The sequence below is a fragment of the Ooceraea biroi genome, chromosome 2 (assembly GCF_003672135.1).
Source record: "Ooceraea biroi isolate clonal line C1 chromosome 2, Obir_v5.4, whole genome shotgun sequence".
Lineage (NCBI taxonomy): Eukaryota > Metazoa > Arthropoda > Insecta > Hymenoptera > Formicidae > Ooceraea > Ooceraea biroi.
Window position 1 is genome coordinate 6,157,725 of NC_039507.1, and position 24,887 is coordinate 6,182,611.

Consider the following 24,887-nt stretch of genomic DNA (forward strand, 5'->3'; position numbering starts at 1 on the left):
TATAATATGTACAAGAATACATGATGCTACGAGGGATTTCATTTCAGTTTCAAACTTCGAAACCACCTGAACCTTCAATTGATTATAGATTTAACTTTTAATTAATTCTCCATCACGTGCGAGATTAACTCTTTCTCTACGCGTGCTTCTCGATTCATGCTTATGACCAGTTGCCCTTTGAAATTATCCAAAGACAAACGAAATTAAATAGATAGATCTAAGTGACAGTACGGAATAAGTGACAGTAGCGGAGCATAATAAAGTTGAACAATCAATAAAGCAGAGCGATGTCGACCTATAATTCTTCCGCAATCATCGACTTGTTTCCAAAAAATAAAGATGAACATGATATTCAACGTAAACAACAATAATGCAGAACCTGAAATATTGTCGATACAATTCGTTCAACGTTGTTCTTGTTCGAGTCTGCAATTTTTTCAGACTTATTGTCAGCCTTCTCTTCTTCGTGTACATGTACAAGACGAAAGAACTTTTGAGCTACCAAAGAGGGGTAGTTAAAGCTCGCTTTCTCGACGGATGCAATAATTCGAATTATCGAACGAGCCGTGCATCCACCTCCCCTTATTTGCATTTTCACCTGTTTCTCGTGGCTGCGCCAGTGCACCATGCGATCACGCCGGTCGTCATTAGATTTCGCGTGCGATCGTCGACGTCTCGTCGCACGCTTAACGACAATTAAAAACACATTAGTGCGATGTGCCGAGCGCGCGGGAGCGACTTTTATCGATAAAATGCAGTACTGTAGATAGAAGAGAGAGAGAGAGAGAAAAGAGAAAAAGAGCGAACATATAGAGGAATACATGGAGGTTGTCTCACGAAGTAACGGCGAAAGACAGAGAAAAGAGAAAGAGAGAGAAAGAAAGAGAGAGCCCGAAGGAAGCTCGGCGAAGAGATAAGGGGACAGCGGGAAGGGGATATAATTTGATACGTTTACCATTTGGTCTTATTTTTGAGTAATTTCGAGTCGCTCTGGGCGTCTCAGCTGCGAAAGCCGCAGCACAAGCTACCCGTAATTACAGGCCGTCCGACTCGCTTCTCCGTTCCTCCTCGGCGTCGCATCTTCTTCGTCCTCTTCCGCGCACGGCTATGTCCTCGTCGTCGTCGTGATTTCTTCCTCTCTTCTGCTGTTTCACCGTCTTTCCTCCCCTTGGCTGCTTCGGCAGAGAAGGAGCCGGTGCTCTAGGCGATATCTAGGAAGCTCCTAGGAAACCGCGCTAACGACGAAACCACGCAAGGCCTATCCGTTCCGATCGATCTCGCCACGGGATCGATAGGATCACGAGGATCGATCACTTAAGGAAATGGGGAATCTTCCTCGCAGTTGCGGGTTTTTCTGCTCCCCAAGAATTTAATGTGCTCAAGAACTTAAAGGGAGTTGATGAATAATTAGGACCAAGATTGTAAAATTTGTCTTACAAAGAATAAGATTTGGTGTGAAATATATAAATACCCAAAATATTCTCGAAAATATGCTATCATGTGTTCTTCAAAATATGCGGTACAATAATAATTAATATCTTTTCTGTAATTTTCGGTTTTCGATTATCGATTGCAAACTGTAGAAGCTACGGCATAGTAATTACTTATCGTGCGCGCGCATACATTTCGCATTTTTCTCGTGTCGTTAAATACGCATACGGTGCTAACCGTCTAGCAAACTGATTAATTATTGGCGAAACGCTTTTGTTACCTCATAGTAGCGGACCATGGCTGCGGTATGCGACATATGTTGTGCATTCAGAGTTGCAGTAAGAATCATCGCATTATTATTCATTACCCGCATAAACAGCGATCGGTTTACGCACGAGCGCGCTGCTAATGATCCTTTATTCCGTCGCTGTAATTATCGTGTACCTGCGGAGAATCGCCCGCTCGTGCAACTCGATACCATTTATCCGCTACGCTGTAGTTGTTGCATCTCGTTACGAAAAATGACAGGAGGGAAAATATTTGATAATAATTTATCGCGACAAGATATCTAAGATATCGCGTGTTACCCGGCTCGGTTGGCATCAACCGCGATCGAAATGACACATTACATTTGAGTGTTACGTGAACAATTTGTGAGAATTACGCAAGACGCGAGCAGTCACAGGGATATCCAGGACGCGCGTGTTTTTCTAATTTTCTTCACGAGTGGTTTATGCGAATTACGGCGATTTATACGCGGAGATCACGGAAGCGGCTGGCGTTTTCGCCACCTCGGAATAGCGCTGATTAATGCGTCTATTCACACGCGAGGCACTCTGGTCCCGTCAAGGATCCAACCTTCGCCGATCCGGCTCGCGCGAGTCACAAGAATGCGCTCGCGCGTAGATGCGCGAGGAGTGCATTCTACTTAAGCAGCACACGCCCGCGTACGCGACGTGCTCATTAACGCCGCCGTTTCACAATCCTCCTGCGAAAACGCGATTCTGAAGGCGGATAACGCCGTCATTGAGTGAAACATGAACGGCGGCACGAATGATTGTCAGATATAATCCGAGCAAGCAGTCTGTGCAAGAGACGTACTGCTTAATTAATTGCATTGAAAGATTCTGAATCGCTCCCTTCTCTTATGGCTCTCCAAGAAAAATTCAACGAGCCAAACGGGTTTTGTATTAACCACTCTCACGCGTTTCCGTTTGTTTCGCAACACATTGTATACGGACATACCCGTATCTCTGTATCTCGAACGATGCAGATGTTTCGTGGCATGGTGTTGTTGTAGCTGATATTGCAGATCAAGCCTTTGACCTGTAACTACAAATTCTTTCAAGGCTTTTCAAGCAAAAGAATGAATTTTTGCATCGATACATGTGTAAATCAGCGTTTCCATTAAAAATCCCCAGAGATAAAACTCGGGAAATGTAATCTCGGTGTTAAAGTAATGTGTTAAAATGAGAGGGTTGCGATCGGCACCTGCACTACGACGAAAGGTCATCTGGAATGATATGACTATACAACCGAGACTTGGTCGGGAAGATTAAACGCGAGCTCTTTCGTGATGCGGATCAGGTAGTCAAATAGCGGTTGTCGGTGTACGAATAGGGTAATCTGCGTGCCTATATCCGGCTACGAACATATGCAGCCGTTACCAGCCAAATTTACTGGTACTTCACCGTATTGATAGCGCTAAATGAAATGATTCATCTGGAATATCGATCGCGATATACACGCCGTGCGGTCGATGCGTTTAACCTACTTTCAGATCGCTTTGTCAGCTGCTTCGTAACGCTGCCATTAAGAGCCTCACCGTCGGCAAAAATATGGGAATCGTACAGATGGCCAAAGGGTATAGCAGTCGTTCGACTATCCAGCTATTAACTTGTCAGTTTCAGTCGCGAGGATCTTGGCGAGGATGAGTTTTTCGCAATGCAAATCATACGATTCACCGTTGCAGCCAGTCGCGTGTATCGCCACACCGGTTACTAGCTGTGTAACCTACTGCGCGTGACTTATTTAGATCATTTTGCGCGCTGACGCTGTAATTTAGAATCCGCAATAAATAATAACGCGGAGGGCGCATGCAGACGCTAATTGATGTCGGGGATCGTCGCGTGGGAAAAACGACGAGCCAGAATATCGTTGCTTCATTATGAATATTTATTCCGCAGTTGCACGACTTCTTTTTTTATTCATATTTGCTGAAGTTTTTGGATTATAAATTGCAAGAATTGAATACTCATCGCCAAGGATTGTTATGCAACGGTCACACACATATCGCACTCTTATTTCAAAAGTGTCACCAACTCAAAACTTACAACTTTTCACAAAGCGCAGAAAACTGTTTTTAAACATACTAACATATTATTAACTGCTATCACTAAAAACTATATAACTTAAAATACTACAGTTTTAAACTTCCCAACAACGACCTGTTAACCATAAGATATACAACACAACTAATAACACTATTGTTACTGGCAAGGCAGTCTCACTCGAAATGTTAAGAGAGACATAACTGCCCTTTGACGGCAATCTAATGGCGAATTCGATTGGATGCACTAGTGCGCACTGAGTGCATACTAAGGCTTGGTTACAATCAATTTTTATAAGAAGAAACATAAGAATATAAATATAAAAATTGACTGTAAACAAGCCTTGGTGTGCACTCAGTGCGCACTAGTGCATCCAATCGAATTCGCCATAAGAATAAAAAACAAATGCACTTTAGATGATCGGTCGAGTAGGGTTTTTGGAATCGTTTCATAGTATAAACTCGAAATTCGAAATTTTTGAGTTGTGACACTTTTGAAGCAAGTGTGCGATATGCGTATGACTTCGTAAATACTTGCATTTGCGTGCAATTTTTTAATTCCGTCGATGCTTCCCATCAATCTTGAGCCAATCTGACGTTTTGATGTTTTGATCGCACTCCCGCAACAAATGTCCTCGTGGACGATTTCATCGCCGATTGCCAGGAATCGGATTAACGCTCTGGCGTAATAGTATCTCGGGGGGTATAGTCACGCATCCGAGGGAAACCGTGAGGGCGACGTGGCGATTTATCGTACCGAGCTTTCCGCTAAAGCATCTCGGCTGACTTCCGGCAGAGCTGGCTATCGGCCGATCGACATGGCTGTTTCGTAGTAGAATACTCAATTACCCCGGCTTCCCGGCCTCCGTATACCTTCTCAAGTACGTTTCTCTTCTTTTTTCCCCTCTTTATTTCAACAGCACGCATGGCCTTACAGTTCGCGAATGAATTGGTGGTTTGCGCGGGCTTGCGTGTCGATTATTTATTTCTAAGGCAGGGGTGCACGCGGACACCGTCGGACGACGCGTCGTGGCGTTTAACAATTAATTAATCGTTAATAAATCGCACGGACTTTGTTCCCCCATCCGCTTATGCTAACCGACTGTCTGATTACGAGGAAACTTGATACGGACAGCGCCTCGTGTAATTTAATTGCCGTTTTAATTTGTCGGCGCGGAGAATTACTGCGTTCTTGCCATCGCTGATCCATATCTAATTCATTCATTATCTGGATTCAATATTTTCTTGCCCCCTTAATGATATCCTCTCCATCGACTTGATGGTAATTGTACATTTTCCTTCTTATACACTTTCATGTAATTTCTTAGATCTTAATAATAGCAACATCATGATGGCTATCTGGCTTCAATATGTCAGATTAATATAAAGTAAAATTTATATGAGATAATTTGCAAGCGAAATTTTTAGTTTGGAAAAATGCTAAAAATTTTGTTACATTTGTTCATCACTCAGGTCCGGATATACCCGGCTTCCTACTTCAACCCTTCAGGAAACCGAAACGAATAAGGACAGCCTTCAGCCCGAGCCAGCTACTGAAACTGGAACACGCCTTCGAGAAAAATCACTACGTTGTCGGCGCGGAGAGGAAGCAGTTGGCGCAGGCGTTGTCGCTGACGGAAACGCAGGTAAGCATCGATAGAAAACCCTCAAGAAGAAGTTTCCCACATGTTAAAACAAAAGAAGAAAATTTACCGGAAATATACATAGTCAAGAGACAGAAACCACGTTTGCAAAAACTTATCAACGCATAACAAGAAAATTATAGTGAACCCAAGTGGCTATTGAATTATTGCTTTTTTGTCTCTCTTTACTGCAATTTCTGGATTCATCATTTGTAAAAGATAAGTGAATTTCGGTGAATCTAGTGTTGGTAGATTAGGATTTATAAGTTTACGCTCTCTTGAGTGCTATGTGGATTTATTGCTTCTAGATAAGATCAAACTGTAGACATACAATTTTCATTACATAAATACGAATTTTCATCTCTTTACGCAAAAGAAAGATTTACGGATTGGGTTAGGAGTTAGGTTAGATTAGGTTAGGTTAGATTTTTGCTGTGAGGGGCGAAGCCTCTTCTTTGTCCTCATTTCTACTGTTCATATCTACTCGATAAAATTACCTTTTTAAAAAAAAGTAAAAAAAGGCGCCAAGTATTTTTGTTACTTTCGCCCACAAGTAGATCTCGTCAAATTGAATTAAAAAGTCCTGTATTACTTTGCAAACAATCACGTAAAATTTTAAGATAATAATAAAAGAAGATTAACGAATCAATACATTAGCGCGGCTCGTGCAGCGAGGCCGTCGGTAGGAGGGCCGAGTGCTTGTTATTGGTTATGGCGTAGGGAGGCGCGATGGAGGCAGTGAAGCCAGAAAGCGTGCTTTATAGCATGCGGTGGGGATGGAGTGGGAATGGTTTCGCGAATCGTCGCATGCTTGAGGCCCTCACCCTCTCCACTCACATCAGTGATGCTAGAAAGCGTGCGACGATTCGCGAGATCATTCCCACTCCATCCCCACCGCATGCTATAAAGCACGCTTTCTGGCTTCACTGCCTCCATCGCGCCTCCCTACGCCATAACCAATAACGAGCACTCGGCCCTCCTACCGACGGCCTCGCTGCACGAGCCGCTCTAACGTGCGTACTGATTCATTAATCTACTTTTATTACTATCTCAAAATTTTACGTGATTGTTTGCAAAGTGGTACAGGACTGTTTAATTCAATTTGACGAGATTTACATGTGAGCGAAAGGTTTTTACTCTTATGTGAAACACCCTGTATAAAATGACAAGATTATCATCAACTGAACAAAAAAGTCTATTCTTAATAATTTAAAATAACAGTGTAAAATAATGTGCAAATGTGTAAAATAATGTGCAAATGTGTAAAATAAAGTGCAAATGTGCAAAATAATGTGCAAATGTGCAAAATAATGTGCAAATGTGTAAAATAATGTGCAAATGTGCAAAATAATGTGCAAATGTGCAATTAAAATAATAAGGAGGGTCTTAATTCTACTGTCTAGCGACTCGCCCTTAAACATCTTCACTGTGTTTCAAAAATAATCGAAATCGAAATCGAAATCTGTTGTGAACGCGAAGAATTTCAAGTATCGACTATCTTGTTAGTTGTCACCGCATTGTTAAATTTTATTTAATAAAGTCGGAATCGATTAATAATTAATCGTTTCGCATAATCGAGATTGATAATTAGATTAAGATTATCTGATGTAAACGTGTTTTTCTATCACCGTGAGTGCTGCATGATGCAAATAGCATACAGAATTAATAAAGCAATGTCAGTGGCGACTTGACATTAGCACTCTCGGGACGTGTTGAGCAAGATTGATATTTTTTACAAGGATTGCCGTGAGAAGAACGGATTGCGGTCTTGCGCGGAGATACACTCGCGTGACGCAGCGCTCCTCATTGTTTTCTCCATTCATTTCGTGGCAATAATCGCCTCATTTGCACCTCGCTCGCGCGCTGATCTGCACGCTGATACGCTCTTGATTCATAAAAAAGGCAATTATCGTCGCGGCGATGCATTGGGCCAGACTCTTCGCCGAGAAATCAGACGTGCGAAACTGGTATATAATGTAAATATACATATAATATATATAATGTAAAAAAGGTAAAATGTGTAAATGTAAAACAATGTGTAAATGTAAATGTAAAATAATGTGTAAATGTAAAAAATACCATCTGGCGAACAACTTTTGTTTGCGCAATAATTAAATTAGAGACAAACAATTGTGATTAGATGGAACTATTTCGTTACACCCATTTTCTGACACTGTGATGATAAAGTCTCCACTTGGTGCGTGTCCTTGCTGCGCCCATAATTTTCGCATTGAGAAATACAGCACCGAATGCGAACTTACATTCCGTTTAACATACGCGTGATCTTTTTTCTTCATATATTATTATGAAAATATTAAGTAAGTTCGCATTCGGTGCTATATTTCTCAATGCGAAAATTATGGGCGCAGCACGGACACACACCAAGTGGAGACTTTATCATCACAGTGTCAGAAAATGGGTGTAATGAAATAGTTCCATCTTCGAAAATGGGCGTAAGGCGCTTCAATCAGTCTAGTAAAACGGCGGCCTGGCCGCTCTCAGGTTCCTCTCTGACGACCGCAAGACTCTTTGTCCCAATCCGCGAGCGACTTTGTCCCTCACTTTGTCCTGCGCGGTACCAAATCGTACGACAAGGAGTTAACATTGATCGATACTAATTAAATCATTTCTACATTGGATTATTCCTACGTCCTAGAGGGACTGATAGATGGACGTATTGATGAGCTCATTCAAAAGATTTACTTATAAATATTCTGATTACATGTTAATATATATTCAGCGCTGATGTCGCGCGCGTATTTCAGAGGGATTAATGCAGCAGTAGAATATCGCATGACAGCCATATAACGTCGGCTCTTACTCAGTACTGTCGACAGATTAATGCAATCCACCGGTGATATTTATTAGCGGCATCATTGACATTTATTATCACCGAGCCTAAGGATGTCGGATTAAGTTAATCCATCATTCATGTCGATAGAGTCGTCGTAAAGATTAGAATCCATATATTGAATCGAACTCTTCTACATCTATATAAACTGCAACAAAGTGGTGCGGAATATTAAAAGCAATTGCTTTAGAGCCCGGACAAGCATGTGCTTTAGAATTTTCAATTAGCTCGAATTCGCATAAATCATAAATTGGGCCGTTTTAAACTCTACGATTTACTACGTGGACGTTGGGGACGTTAAGCAGAACTCGCGATCGAAGGCAACAATGGCTATGTACTCGCGTGAACCTTAATGGCGCGGATCAAGCGACAAGGGGTGGGCGCGAGTCGAAGGGACTGCCGGGACCGTATAACGAGGGGATTGATATGCTAATCCGTGACTGAGGGGTGGTTGTGTGTTTCTCGGCGGTGTTTCAATACCGTTTCGTGCACATACGCACATACTCATGCACGCACACGCGCATCGGCGAGGACAAACGCGAATCGCGCATGGTGCGCCATCCAGATGCGCTCTACTTGCGTATATCACGCGCGCGCGTTGCGCGTTACGTATTCCATGGGCGTAACGCACACCAAAAAAGGGTGACATGGCAAAAGGGATGGTTGACGGTATCGGGAATTAAGCCGAGAGAGAGAAAAAGAAAACAGGGAACCACAGGGCGTACGGACGCCATCTTGGATCGGCCACTGTTGCCGTCACCGGGATGCTCTAAACAGGCTTTAGCCGCGAGTTCTCCATTTCCTCTCCCTGCATTACGACTATCTCGCGCAGAAAATATCATTGTGAAACTAGACGGCAATTGTGCTCCTTCAGGTATACTCTGCGTGCTTTGTCAAAGGAATTCAGATGGCACTCGGGCAGGTCTCCGAAATTTACCCTTCATTTCGTTTGCCATATTGGAAATTGAATTCTGCAGATTATAATGCTACTTTATTTTGCTAAAATACTGGTTCTATTTGAATAACAAAAGTATTAAAAGAATTAATAAGAGTATTTTGTTTTTTTTGCCTCTAGTTGAAGTGATGTCAGTAAGTTAAACGCGCTTTCCATGATAAGTATACTGGGCTTAACTTTAATATACTACCCCCTTTCGATTTTGATGAAATTTTACATGTATGTAGTACTGAGTGAATGTTGTCGAAATCACAAGTACGGAGTTGCGGAAATATCTAGTTTTGGAGAAATTGAAATTTGCATTATTCGGCTAAATCAACGGCCGAAGGCGAAGCCCCTCCACCTGCATTACCCGCCCCACGCAAACACTGTCCAGTTATCGGTACGATTCCACATGAATTCAAAGAGGTCTATGTTTTCGACTTTTCACGCGAAGCAAAGTCCGGGGATATTACAATTTCCGGAGCGCCAAGTTTTGACCGTGGATTTTTCATCTACAGAAAAATGTGAATATTATATACCATGTCAAGCACATGCTATGCTTTTACCTATGATACGTCCTACCTTGCGTAGGGGCCTTGCTAATCGTTTCTGTATCCGTTTTTAATATATTATAGACTCATCTATTTAGTAAGGCGAAGATTTAATAGATATACTTATAATATGTCCCACTTTGCGTAGGGACCTTGCTAATCTTTTCAGTATCCGTTTTTAGTATATTGTAGACTCATCTATTTATTGGGTTGCTGCGAAAGTAATTTCGGTTCGGCAACTGTATGTAAAATCTACCAATCAAATGTACGTGGTATATTTTGGTGGTGGAGATACTTAAGTCCATTCGTTAGTTTCATAACTACGTGCTAGTATAGTGCTCAACCAGTGACTATGAGTTTTGCAGCGTCTTCAACCAAGCCCCTCGTACGCAACTGTTTATTATACGACTTCAAATTGGGACTGAAAGCAACAGAATCAAGTCGTCGCATTAATGCCGCATTTGGCGAAGGTACCGTTAATGAACGCACGGCGCAACTTTGATTCAGTCGTTTCCGCAATGGCGATTTCGACCTCGAAGATCAGCCCCACTCACGACCCTCGATCATTAATCGGGATCAGCTGCAAGAGCTGGTCGAAGCGAATCCACATCTGACTGAGCGTGAGATTGCAGACAGACTTGGAGTACACGTTGTAGCAACGTGCACGCACTAGATGATGTATCAAAGCTGAACCAATGGGTACCCCACGCTCTGTCAATTAACGACCGCCGGTGCCGTTCGGAAGCTGCCACTTCGTTGCTGTCCTATCCAAAAGGTCGTGGACAAAAAAAGACGGACAGCCACAGCACCAGCCAAAACGAGAACTGCACCCGCAGAAGATCATGCTCTGCGTTTGGTGGGATTCGCTGGGCATCATCTACTTTGAGCTGCTACCGCAAGGCACCAGTGTTACGGTCGAGCTGTACTGCAAGCAACTTCAACGCGTCGCTGAAAAATTACAGAAACCGGCCCTCGGCGAAATTAAGTTCGATTTCTGCACGACAATGCGCGACCACACGTTGCTCGGGCGACTCGACAAAAATTACTCGAGCTTGGTTGGGAAATCTTGCCCCACCCGCCATATAGCCCCGACCTTGCGCCAACGGATTACCATCTTTTCCGAGCACTAAGCAACACCCTACAAGGACAGAAGTTTAACAAAGAAGCGGAGTTCTATCAGTGGATAGAGAATTTTTTCGCATCGAAGCCAGCGACGTTCTACAAAGCCGGGATCGACGAGTTACCTGAAGATTGGCAGAAGGTCATCGTTGCCGATGGGGCATATTTCGTTTAAAGTTGTTCAACATCTTCAAGAAAAATAAAGAATAAAAACTGACAAAAAAAACGACATTACTTTCGCAACAACCCAATAGTAAGGCGAAGATATATATATATATACACATATATATATATACATATATATATACATATATATATACATATATATAATATATATATACATATATATAATATATATATACATATATATACATAATATATATACATAGGTAAAAAAGCGTTTTTGTCGATTTCTCAAATTGTAACTGAAAACCTCCGTATCTCATAAAATAAACCAAATAGCTACTTCACCACTCCTTAAGTTTTGTTTGTAATGACCTGTAAATGAAGAATCCACGGTCAAAATTTGGCGCTCCGGAAATCGTAGTCTTGCCCAAAGTCCACACCCTCCCGCCTCCCCCCCTCGTGCTTATGGCCCCAAACGAAATCTATATTACTCTAGCATGTCGTGATATATAGTACGTAATTATTTAGGTTAAGAAACTTGAGTTTTTAAATTATTTTTTATATCAAACTATTAAAAAATGTTGATTTAAAGTCTCTTCACACATATCCGTGACGTGTCAGTACCGTATCAGTGCCGTGTTGATTCGCATATGTTACTACGCCGGCATGTATAAATACTAGTATAAAAACATGTATGTATAAAACTGAGCGAATACGGCACTGACACGTCACGGATATGTGTGAAGAGGCCTTAAGGCGAATAATTCAAATTTAAATTTCTCGGAAACTTGACATTTCCGCAACTTCGCACTCCGGTTTTCGACAACATTCAGTTAGCATAACATACCTGTACAATTTCATCAAAATCGAAGGGGGATAGTATACTAAAGTCTTACCGTATACTGGGTATAAGTAAAGTGTTCATATCCTCTTTCATATTTAAAATTGATCGATTTAAGTATTCGAGCAAGTAATGTAAAGAAACATAAGTACGAGGTAAAGAAGATATAGACAAGTAACAACGACGCCATTGAACTGTAAAAACACATGATAGTGTAGGTTTGGTAATGCAGATTGTCTTTCGCATCGTGAATAAGATAAGCCGAGCGATATGGAAAATTCATTAAGTTGGCGGCTTTGTGTTCCCCACAAAAATAAGGCCAACTTATTTTACTCCGTTTACTCGCTAATCCATAAATATTCATTCTTATGTGCGCATGCATATTTGTCGGGAGAAAACATGATTCGTGAATAAGTAATTACGTATAATTCGCCGATTTCGTAACTAAAACATGGCAAAATGCGGCTACAAATAAATAATAGCACACAGTCCCATCGACTTTATCATTAAATATTGTTTTGCATGAGAAAGCATGATCGCGAGAATGAACGGTTAGCGCGAGGCCTTTTTTTCTTTCTAGCGGGGGTTTACTCCACCGTGGGCGTCACGCGTTAACAAGCTGCGCGAACGCGTCGGTCAGTCGACCGGCGGAATTCCACGCTTCCAGGCAAACGCACGCCTACAGTTCGACAATCTTTCTCCGCCGCTACACATTTCTCTCCCACGTCACCCCGACGAGATCCGCTCGAAGACGCTCGAGGAAACCGCGCCTCGAGGACCATTAACTGTACTTTATTACGTGCCGCGCGTGCGCCATCACGGGGACCGCTCGTCGTCCCGCGCCTCGACGACGTGCGTCGTTAATAAGGCGCGAATATCCGCGTGGAATTCCGACGATGGGCCCGATGGGGCCTCCTTGCGTGACTCGGGCCCCGCGGATTATCCGCCAACAGAGTTTTCGCGCGCGGCACGTACGCGCCGACGGCGCGTGAAGCCGCGTTCATCTCGTGCACGCACAGTTGCGACGAATTAAGATGTTCGGAGATGTTCCTTTTAGGTGGGAACAGATAATCGGGCTCTCTTACATACCTGAGGTAATGCCAAAATTTTAAAGTGAAGAAACTGTGCAAGGAATTTATGCATAGTTAAGTATCAATAATTTTTCATTACTTTTAAGCCGAAAATCAAAGAAACCGCTGCGCACTTAGAATATTGCAACGTGGTGTCCGGTGAGATTGCGCATGTGCCGACGCGATGCGACACGAGTTACGTATGCGACTTTAAGGGGGAACTTAGTTTACAGGATCGAAAATTGTGATTTTTTGGCTTTAATCGATAGTAATGCTCTCAGAGAATATATTTGTAAAGTTTTATGATCTGGCGCCTCACTTTCGAATTTACTTAAACATTTGAAAACACTTTAATTCCGGTCTAAAAATTATTGAAATCGCCACCTTTAATATTACATGCCTTCAACGAAAGATATTCTGCTATTTTACAAATAATGCAGTTGCTACAAATAAATATTGGCCAACAATGTAAAATATCCGCCGCAAATACGACGCACAGCGAATTACGAGACAAGAGCGGTGCCGACAAAGCAACACGAAAAAGAGTCGTAGGTTTGAATAAATTCATCAAAACGAATTTTATGAGGAAGCGGAAGGCTTGCTACATGGGTCTGATATAGCAGATTAGCTTTAGAGTGCTATAAGGTACCAATAACTATTACTTTTCTGTACCTTAAATTTTAAATGCGATTTTTTGGAACTACTTTTCCAAACTGGCAGGATAGAGAAAAAACTATTCGACCGCTCGACTCATTCCAAGAGTTTTTAGTTAAATAATTATCAACTATTCTATATAAACTAAGAATATTTTAAAAATTAGTTTAAACAATTTGTTGCCACAACTAAGCCAAAATTTTTTGGCCAAAATCGTTACTTTTCTTTAAAGTATCATAATTTTCACAATTTTATATATTTTTCTTATTTGGTTTAGTTCATCGACTATAAAATCATATGAAAATTAAAAATATGTTTAGTTTTTTTTATTCAGGCAAGAATTAAAGGCTCCACGTTGCCCGCCAATTCACTTACGCTCATAACTCTAAAAAACAATAAAGAAATTATTTTATATTGTTTAGATATATAATAAAATTACCCTGAAAGTTTCAGAAAGATCGGCTTTATTTTCTGTTCACAAAAAAATCCTAAACATTCGCCTTTTTTAGCGTTATAAACCAGGTTTCCCCCCTTAAGTTTGCCCGTTTTTAAGTTGAATGCACTCGGACACGAGAGCGAAACTACGACGTGATACGGCGCGGCGCGACGCGACGCCAGCCTGATCACGATTCGGCGACCGATAATGTATTCCCGGATAATTGCAGGAGTAATCGCGTGCAATTAGAACTCTAATGAGGGCCACCGGGTCGCGTGTAACGCGCGCTCGCCTTATGAATCTTAACAAGCGCGAGAACAACCGATGTATGCGTGTGCGCACGCGCACGTATGCATACGCGTGCGCGCTCACTCGCATCGTTTCTCGCGCGTTCTGTACGCACGGTACATACGCACGAAACCCGAAGGATATAATGTAACTGCTAATTACGCGCCTCTCGCGACGCTGATTGGCTTCCGCGGAAAAGGACGAGCTGGAGGGTACCGCTAATGGCATATCATCTCGATTTGCATAACTGCAGTCGCCCAAGGGACCGTTCCAAACGGAACGAACGGACTGCATGGGGAGGGGACGGAGGAGGACTGAATTAAATATCCTGGCAGAATACGGAAACTCGCTATCGCGTCAATTTTAATATTTCATCATATCGTGCAACTAGGATTCCGACATTATAGTATTATAATACTCACATTTTTCTATGTAAAGCGATCTTGATGCGATATTTGCATTTGTTCAGATCGACAATCTATTCAAATCGCTCTTTTTTTTCATGGCTTATTTTTAGCGTTTAAGCGATCGAGACAAATCGCTTGCGATTGCGCGAGTGCTGAATTACGCGCACACGACGCGAACGGCGAGAGATAAGAGCGTGCTTTTACGACTGGACCATGCGAGCGGATTTCCGCGCCGCAATTAGCAGTTAAGCGGCGTGCAGCGAGAGTAATTGCGTTGCGCAATCAAAAGTATAGATGGGGGTGGGTGGCCGGGAGAAGGCGCGACGTCAGGTCAAACAAAGGATGCAAATTGGAAGATAGCGGCGTGTTGAATGCGAACAGGTCTGGCAGGTGGACAATGGCGGGCAGTGACCGCATTCTCCTAGCTGCTCTTTCTCTCAATTTTCATCATCTTCTTCATTCATCTTCGTTTTCTTTCTTTCTTTACAGCATTCTCCAAACTTACAGCAATACATTAAAATAACAGGATGCTTTAATACGCGCTTTATCACTCTTTGCATTCACCTATGAGCTGTCCATACGAATCCTTCATGTATTTCTCTATCTCTCTCTCTCTCTCTCTCTCTCTCTCTCTCTCTCTCTCTCTCTCTTTCAAAAATTAAACTGCAGGCTTCGTTTATTTACGCATGCGATTATTGCGATGTAATATTCGTGATTTTCGTGGCGCCGGCTTTCTCCGTATTTGCAATAATGTCTGTGCATGACGTTAATTACCGTGCGCGAGAATTTATTAGAGAAAGCACATTGTAACTCGCGGGATACCTTCGATGACTCGTTATTAATTTATTGCCGATTACGACGACGCCGTTATTATGGCGACGCTGGCGTTAATCATGCGCGCGGCCTATCGTCGAGATCGACTTCGTGGATTTATCATTCCCCCGATGAAACGGTGATTAATTATTGGGATTGCCCCATCGGCATGCGAACGGCGAAGAGGAGCCTCGGCTCTATTTAAGACTCATCCGGATCATTAATCTCGCCATTATCTCTGCGATTTTTTGGCTGATTGTCTTCGTCGATCGTATTTTTCCGTGAGCGGACATGTTCATTCAAGTTTGACGGCGTTTTCTTTAATCGTCTTAGTGACTTTCATCTTTTAATATGCAACACTGGTTTGATCTTTTTATAGAAATTACTTAGCCGCCTTACTCGATTTCGCTTCTGACACGTAGAGATAATTTCTGGAAACGTAAAATATGTAAAATAGCAGATTCAAACAGTGGGAGAGATAATTATTTTGTTACCGCAACAAGAATCGCGGATGGCGGAACGCTCGAGTTGTTTTCTTTCACACGTGTTCTCACACTTAATGAGCGGCTGCATTAGAGTATCAGCCGCGTATAAGAGCCGTACTTACACGGCGATTGCGCTATCGCGGAAAATTGACGCCAATCAACCCATCGACATCCCGTCGATCCGGCTAACGATCTCTCAATACGTGCACGGCAAACTGACGTATTATATTAATTACATCGATACTTCCTACCGAAAAATTCAGCGATTCGGCGCCTCATTATCAGTCGCAATCAGACGACATTTATAATCCAAATTAATTACCCTCACGAACGATCGCGCGGAGTGTCCGATGATTAATGATCGTCAAACCGAGGAGTTCAACTGTGACGATCAATAGCGAGAGATGTGGATTAATAGTGAAACTATCCCGGCGCGGTTACGTTACGTCTTGATACTTTCCCGTAGTAATTTATGCGAAAGTTTCAGCTTTTCATCTTCCTCACCGCAACGTCCATCGGGAAATACCGCGTGCGCCTCATCGGTTACGACGACATTGTCTCGACGGAAAATCCACGAATGCGTTTAAGTAGTCGATAAATAAGTGGTGTTTACGAAATGCAGTAAGTCTGCAGTAAGTTCCCCTCGTGGAAAAGGATCGTTACACCATCGTTATCCGCTTCGTCGGCAAGCGCGAAGAGAGGGTACTATTAACGGCGGCAATTAACGACGCATTGGACATGATGCAAAAAGAAGGTCAACAATAAATCAGTCGTTGCTACATGATGACATCCCCGCGTCCGTCATTTACAAAATAATCGTGGCCGGTGAGCAGCAATCAGTCAACTCTGTAAATCGTGCCTTTAATTGCTCCTTATCGGCATGTTCGGCTGAACGCGGACGCTCTTTCGCGCGCTGTCGAAAATCCGTCGATAGACGATCGGTCAATCGGCCGGTTGTGCGGCTTCGAGACGACCTGACGGATCGTTTCGTCGCTTCCGAGTATGCCGATAACTGGTTAACCACTGTGAACGTTCTTTTTTCCATGTCGCGCGGCTTCGAGGAATAACCCACATTTATATACATATCTCGTAAAAGCGGGAATACGCGGTATTCTCTTTAGCGATTTTCCAAATGGTGTTTGCTCGGCAAATTTGTCCGAGTCTGAATTTTAAATATCTCGTGCATAGCATACCTATATCACGTGTCAAAAAGAAAAAGAAAGAGAGAGATATATATAAATAGGAGATGCTTCAGAATAAAAATTTTTGTGACACTGTGTCACTGCGTTGCGACGATTATCACAAGAATGATTATAATCGCAATGGATGATTACGTGAAGCAATGCTTGCGGCGTTGTGGTAACATTAGCGTTTCCGCTATCGGAGTGAGCTCGCGGGATTGTCGAGAAGTGGAGTAGGACAAGTATCCTACGCTATTCCGACTTGTCGAAAGCCTCGAGCCTCGCGCCGAGGAAATAAACGGCGCCGTATATTTACGTGGCGCAAATGCCCGGTGATACTCGCCACGACGTTATTAGCATGCCGCGCTGTATATTGCCGAGATAATTTGCATCGTCGTCCGTGTTGGTGGGCGACGCTGCTACGTGTCCCGTTAACGGGCTTTTTAGTACAGATGCTATCACGCATGTGATAACGTAAATCGCTGTTCGGAGTACGAGAAATCATGATTCGCTGTTCGTTCCTTTGCTCATCGATCATTTTGTCGAACTCTCCAATATTCCCGGTGCACACGAAAGAGGAACGTCTACCCCAGTGCGTCCTCCCTTTCCCCCCTCTCCCCCCCAATTAAGTTCGTGATCTTGTAGCACAGTTGTGAGACGCGCGGATACGTTTGCGTAACGAATTTACGACTCGGTTAATTTCACATCCGATTTGAGAGTTATTATTAATCTTAAGTTACTCTCCTACCCTTCCACTCGGCCAATGCGCGTCCTCGTCGGCGAGTTGTACATCGTAAACTCGCGCGCGCGCGTGTGCGGAAATCGTAAGTGGTTTTATCACGCGGACAAGCGGAGCGCGTTCTCAAGAGTTCACTGTTTCCGCGAAGTTCAAGGAAATGTCTTTAATGACCGACGGTGGACGTAAAAGTGAGTCGATTATTGGTTTTGGACAACTTGCTGGGTTTTTTTTTCTTGTTATAGAGCGAAATTAATACGCTAATGCGCTGAATTCGTGACGATTTATGGTAGACGCGGAGACTGTTTGGTTTAACGATTCAACATCGATGTTCATTTAAGAACGATTTGGATTCACGTGTAATCGGAATTATTTAACGTTGACGCGTTCACATATATGCGACCTGCTCGCCTCGCGACAGTCGCGACACCAGAAAGAAGAAGTGACGCTCACGCATCAAGCCAGATATATCGGATGACAGCGCATGCTTTATTGTTAGTCCGACGACGACACGCCTCATTATGCATAGAGAATCCGTATGCGGCCTGCATAATATGCAAAACTTCTTCCATTACCGTCTGCGACGAGCGTAATACACCGGCTCACGATTGGCCGGAAATATAATATAACGCGGCCGCATCATTATATTATAATTATATGTTGTTTTACGCTTTTTCCTTCTCATTATACCCCGCGGATTTCGAGGAACATAACGGAACCCGTACGATTTATCGGTATATCAAGGATGACTTACAATTAGTGATGAAAATGAAGTCAGAACGTCGCGAGTAGGATCGGTACACGGAAAAAAAGTAACTGCCATAGCTAAAAACTGTGCGTGTGATAACTAAATTCAGTCGTAATATATGGACAGCTAAATTTTAGCTGTAATACCTATTTTATTAGATAAGGTTCCTAATTCATTAGCTGCAAGAGCAAACAGTTTGCTGTAGTTTAGAAATTTATAGCTACGGCAGCAAACATTTTTTAGCAAATCATGATTAGTTACGGTAGCAAAACTTTTTCTTTCTGTGTACCACTCGAGTTCTCGAGAGCGCAAAATGTAGTGTCACTTATGGAAAATTGTTTATTGAATGATCGTAATATTATACGTCATAATATCAAAGTTACATCATGTATTCATGTATCGCAATATCAATCGTTATATTTAAGGATGTGATTCAGTGATTTTTAAGGATTGTTTTAGATTTTCTTTCCCAAATCACGTGATACAAAATCAAGTGTTAAGTTAAGAGAAGAAGTGTTAACAATATCGCAGATTTTGGTAGTTGTCGCTTTTTCCTTCATAGGAGAGAGAACGAAAGAAATTTCATTCTTGATAGATGTACTTGTATGTTTCATGCTTGGCATTCTTATTGGCACAACCTTCTTTTGCTCGGTATACATTTTTCGCTCTTTCTTGTGCTTCTTGTTAATGTTACTTTGCCATTTGCCACCGCCAATGTTTTGCAATTGACTTTGCTTTTGTTTCCTGCCTCGACATTGTCACCTACAAATGTAAGAGCAACAATAGTGCCAATAGATATGATTTCTAATTATATGTAATTAATGAAATTGTAATTAATGCAAAATGGATAGAAAGAAATCAGTCACTATCCGAGCGCCGAGCGACACACATACACGTTTCTTCATTGTGTGCGCGTGTGGCAGCGAGTCAAGTCTGACACCATTGATGCCAGCCAAGCTGGTCGCATGACCTCTCTCTCCTAGAGGCTCTCTAGGTTCGCTAGAGGATGTCTTGCACGCGTTACTTAGTATACGTTGTATTTGTGAGTGTTTCAATAAAGAGTATACCAAAGACACAATAATTCTTCTATTCAGATTTGTCAATCCATAACAGGAACTACTGCGATTGTTTCTTCTTCTTCTTTCTCTCCCGTGAAGGCCACCGTAGCATATTAGAAAGCAGAACACATTAGAAAATGTAAAAAGCAGAATTAAAAAACTGAAATTATATATACTTAAAAACAGTCGACAAATGCCAAAGTAGTATAATATGTAATAAAGAAATAATATGTCACAGAATGGTGCAAGACAACATTTACTTACCAAATATTTAGTATTTTAAAAACTATTTGACTTGCAGTAACATCCTTGAAGCTCTGCCTGATATAATAATCATATATGTAATACTTATATATGGCCAGTCCCCGTAAGTGGAAGTGAGAGAAACGTCTCCGATGAAGTGAGGAATAAGAAGTTACTTTAGTCGTTCTGCGCAAGCGGTTAAATATGAAACAGAATTATACAACTGTTGTGGATAAAAGAGTAGGATACAACATGTAAATATTGTGTATTTTAATAATATAAAAATTGTCTTACATTTACACTTCTTTTTATCTTCCGAGTTCTTTAATTTCCACACAGTGACAGGTGGGTTAGCATCTTCACTTTTTCTTATAGAATTTTCGCGCATATGCATTGAGAAAGTCCTCTGCAGCAGAAAGAAAGATATCATCCGCGATGTTTTCGCCTTTGTTTCAGCTCGATTGACCATAATTAGTAGTATTACATATATGCATTTAAGATCGTAAGTAATTAAGTGTATCTTCAGATATTCCATAGTCAATGAAATGATCTACACAGCATCTGCAGATAAACTTAAGACGGTCTAAAGGTCGTTTTACATTAGTCGCAAGTGATTGATCACACGTCCCTATTATCGCACGAGTCACATAAGTCGTACGAGTCTAGCGAATCAGCTTACGAGATTGCTGTTTGTGAGGAGTTTGCGACCGGAACTGCGTTCGATCGTTAATTAATAACATATTTAATTTTTTATTATTTATTTAGATCCTAGATGCTGTATATTACGCGCGCGCGCGCGCGCGTGTGTGTGTGTGTGTGTGTGTGTACAGGGTGACAAAAGGCGAAAAACCTCTCGCCCATAGGTAGATCTCGTCAAACTGAATTAAAAAGTCCCGTATCATTTTACAAACAACCACGTAAAATTTCGAGTAATTAATTATTAAGTAAAGAAAGTTCGCTAATTCAGCGAACGCGATTGGCAGCGAGGAAAGTAGGCATGAATGACATAAGAAACGGCTAGCCGCGCGCGACGCGATAACAGCGAGTATCGGATTACAGAGGCAGGCGAGACGACGCGTGGACAATAATTTCTCAGCGTTTCATTCATGCGCTCGTGTTGCCGAGAAAGTGTTGTCCACGCGTCGTCTCGCCTGCCACTTTAATCCTATACTCGCTGTTATCGCGTCACGCGCGCTGCTAGCCATTTCTTACGTCATTCATGCCTACTTCCCTCGCTGCTAATCGCGTCCGCTGAATTAGCGAACTTTCTTTACTTAATTACTCGAAATTTTACGTGGTTGTTTTGCAAAATAGTACAGGACTTTTTAATTCAATTTGACAAGATCGACCTGTGGGCGAGAGGTTTTTCACCGTATGTTAGACACCCTGTATATTACATGAACATAACTATTCTTGATCACAAATTAAATATAAAATGTGAAATACCATTAGAATTATAGAATTATTATAGAATTATACTATTAGAATTATATTACAAATTACAGACACGTGCTTTGTGTGTTGCGAGGTTTACAATATGTTCTATGTTTTCAAGTTTCACATTTTTCAACCAAGACAAACGTCGAGCAACATCTTTTGGAAATAGGTGCACAGGGGTTCGTGTATTTGATGTACAACCCGGCACAACACATGCTTCATGGTTACTAATCTGCTTTACATGTAGCCTAAACAGGGCCGCATTTATACTTTTAGAGGTCCTAGGCGTAACATCATTATGAGGCCTCAAAAGAACAAGTCTATTTCAGTTAATTAAAGTCATATGTAGTTTATTGAAAATAAAAGTTGACATTTCCATAATAACTTTTTTTAATAAAAGAAAACTAACATAGCACAATTGAGTATACATATAATTGCATTTAACAAAGTATAAAAATAAATCAGTTCAAATTTAAATTAAACAAAATTAATAATTAAAAGTTTTTTTTCTGGCTTTGGTTTTAGCAAATATATCTATGTCATCATAATTAATCGAGTCCATTACATCTGATTCAATGCATAATAACGACAGGTCATTTGTTTCATTTTGGTGTAAGTTACTTCTTAAATAATTTTTTATTCGTTTCAACACTGAAAATGAGCTAATAATTTAGCGGCATGTATCTTGTTTATTAGCGTCCGGCACCTCGTTTCTAAGATACGCGCGGCAAGAGGGGAACAGTGGGAGTTGACAACGAAATCGGCCAGAAATGTGCAACTAAATCCCGGCACTGCTATATAGTATATATAGCATATATTAAATGGATGTGCCGTGAAACTGACACAAGATCGCGGTTTATTATATCTATTACATAAAGCGAAGCTAACTTCGATTGGGTATGGCTATGTGATAGAACCTTAGAAAATAAGGAATAGCGATAAGCTAAAAAAACATCCACAGTTCTATTTCTATTTTCATTCTTCTATAGTTGTGAAATATGTAGATGTAGGAAACAAAATAGCTATTACTCAAATAGCTTTTTGCCTCGTTGGTGATATGCTCACGTATATGAATTTTATGGAATATAGCAGTTTCTGTTAGTTTTATATTTTAAGGAAAGAACAATGTATTTCAAATGGAGGTCGAAGGTCACACAAATTTTTCAGCAGCCTCTAGTTTTTATATTATGAATTTTATATTTAAAAATAAATATTTTATTTTGCAACTATATAACTAAGTTGGTTTTTATTTGTGAGAAGGTAAGGTTTTAAAATGTGGCTCCATAGGGAGTGAGGCCCCAGCTTGCGCCTGATGCGCCTTATAGTAAATGCGGCCCTGAGCCTAAATGTCTAATATCTCACAAACATTTAAAAGATATCCGATCACTCCTTTACCAGGAAAACATAAAACATATTGTAAGCCTCGTAAAACAAAACACAAAGCACGTGTCTGCTACAAACATTTTTCCGAAAATGATTATATTTATTCCATACATAGATGTAAATTAGAATTATTAACATAATGCTATTCCAGAGGCAGCGAAGGTAAACCGGAAAAGTATGAAACTCGAAATTGTTACCCTGTACAAAGCAAGAAAGTTTTGGATACTATGAAGAAAAAATGCTGAAATAATACTAGGGATTAAACACTTATGTGTATATGTATGATTTTGCAACACTTTTACTTAATACTTACAGGAGATTACATTCAGAGAGCACAAGATGATTTTGTAAGCACTGGTCTGTTTCCTTGTAGCCTAAATGTAATATCTTCAGATATTAAGATATCTGTAAGATGTCCTTTAGGCCGGATCTGCAATAAGTGTAGTAAGCTTAAGCCGTAAGAAATTAACCAATCTCAGTGGAATATGAGGAGAAAGATCGATTGTGATTGGTCAATTTCTTACGGCTTGAGGCTTACTACACCTATTGTAGATCCGGACTTATACGTTTCTTCTTCTTTTCTATATCCTTCAGGTGTTTCTAAAATGTATTCTCATTTTTATCATCAATGTATCATTATTTATGTCAAACCACGATCAATTTGCTCAGAAATTATTTCGATTTACAATAATTACCTAGTAATGGAGTAATACAAACAAAAACCTATACAACTGCAACAATTCGTACCACTGTTTGCATCGACAGCCGTTTAAATCGAATCCAGGCGCGCTCGAGCGCGGCCACTTTACCGGGGGCCCCCTTATCGTAGCCCGGGCATAAGAATAAAATTACGCGAACAAGTCTTATATCTTATAAAATAATCTATATGTCTTCATACTGTTGTAGAAAGCTTGTAGAAGCTTATAGAAGACGAATAAGTAAATGGCTCCACGATCGCGAATCGCTGAGTAATAAAATCATAAGTTTACATGTGACAGTAATGAGTCACAAGTCTTTTTCTTTAATACAGTAATTGTGGGTACGGTCAAAGTCACGCTGCGAAGCTCTTCTAGACACTTTCTATCCTTTTTCTTCTGTTAAATGAGAAGAAGGATAGAAAGTGTCTAGAAGCGCTTCGCAGCGTAACTTTGACCGTACCCACAATCAGGTATTTACTCACGCACTTGATTGATTTAAAAATCGCCAGAATGATGATCGATCGGCTTGTTCTGCCCCTTTTAAGGTAAATGTTCATTGTGTCGCTCGTCGCTCATTTTTAGCGACAAAAACAGGTCACGTGATTAAAATTAACGCTGGACAATGGTCAATTTTGATCACGTGATCTGTTTTGACGCTAAACATGAGCGACGAGTGACAGCATGAAATCGCACCTTTATCCTCCTTCAAAGTGTTTGTTTCTTGCGGGAGATATTGTTCCCAAATCTCCCTCTATCGGATATTGTTCGAATTGTCACATCTTTCTCGTGGTTGTTTGTCACTTCTTCTTTCTAGTGGCTGGCTGCCTTTCGGTAGGCGTCAAGTCGCTACATGAATCAATCGGTTTATTATTCACTACCGATTAATTATTCGGCAACTGAGAATTACTCGACGAAAAAAACACATTACGCACAATCACAGTATTCACTACCGAGGCATTTGCGAACGAATCTATTATTTCATCACTATTCACAGTAAGCACCTCCGATTAATTATTAAAATCACTTGAAAAAAGAAACGCGTTACATACACCGCACACTTACACGAGCGGAGACTGCTCGACGGCAATAGTCAATAAAGTAATGGTCAGGGCTGACTAACTGCCGTGTATTTTTCAGTACCACTGTTTGTAGCGCCTGTATATTACCACGTGCTTACAAGGAAAACCAATATGGCTCCCTACCCACGTGATTCATACAAAACTTTTATATTACTTAATTTATTGCATTAGCATTCGTATGCACTTGTACTAATTCGTACTTTCGCTCACAGTGACTCACAATGGCTCACTCACTTGATTTTCATACACGTTGACTTACACATTCACTTTTAGTTCATCCTTTTCATCATAGTTCATCTCCTTTGTAGTAAAGTAAATAGCACTGCAAACACTGGCAACGAAA

At 41.2% G+C, this 24,887-nt stretch overlaps 1 protein-coding gene and 1 non-coding gene across 3 annotated transcripts in view; one reads left to right on the forward strand and one right to left on the reverse strand.

Annotated features, from left to right (window-relative positions):
• LOC105275400 (homeotic protein empty spiracles) overlaps positions 1-24,887 on the forward strand; it is a 48,547-nt gene that overhangs the window by 12,633 nt on the left and 11,027 nt on the right. For both annotated transcript variants that reach the window (XR_893230.3, XM_011332204.3), the window contains exon 2: positions 5,234-5,406. Coding sequence is in view for 1 of the 2 variants with exons in the window: in XM_011332204.3 (XP_011330506.1) it covers positions 5,234-5,406 (173 nt within the window). In the remaining variant the exon portion in view is untranslated. The remainder of the gene's footprint in view (positions 1-5,233; positions 5,407-24,887) is intronic.
• On the reverse strand, positions 9,737-9,841 carry LOC113561531. The gene has a single exon (XR_003406247.1). It is a non-coding gene; the product is annotated as a U6 spliceosomal RNA (small nuclear RNA).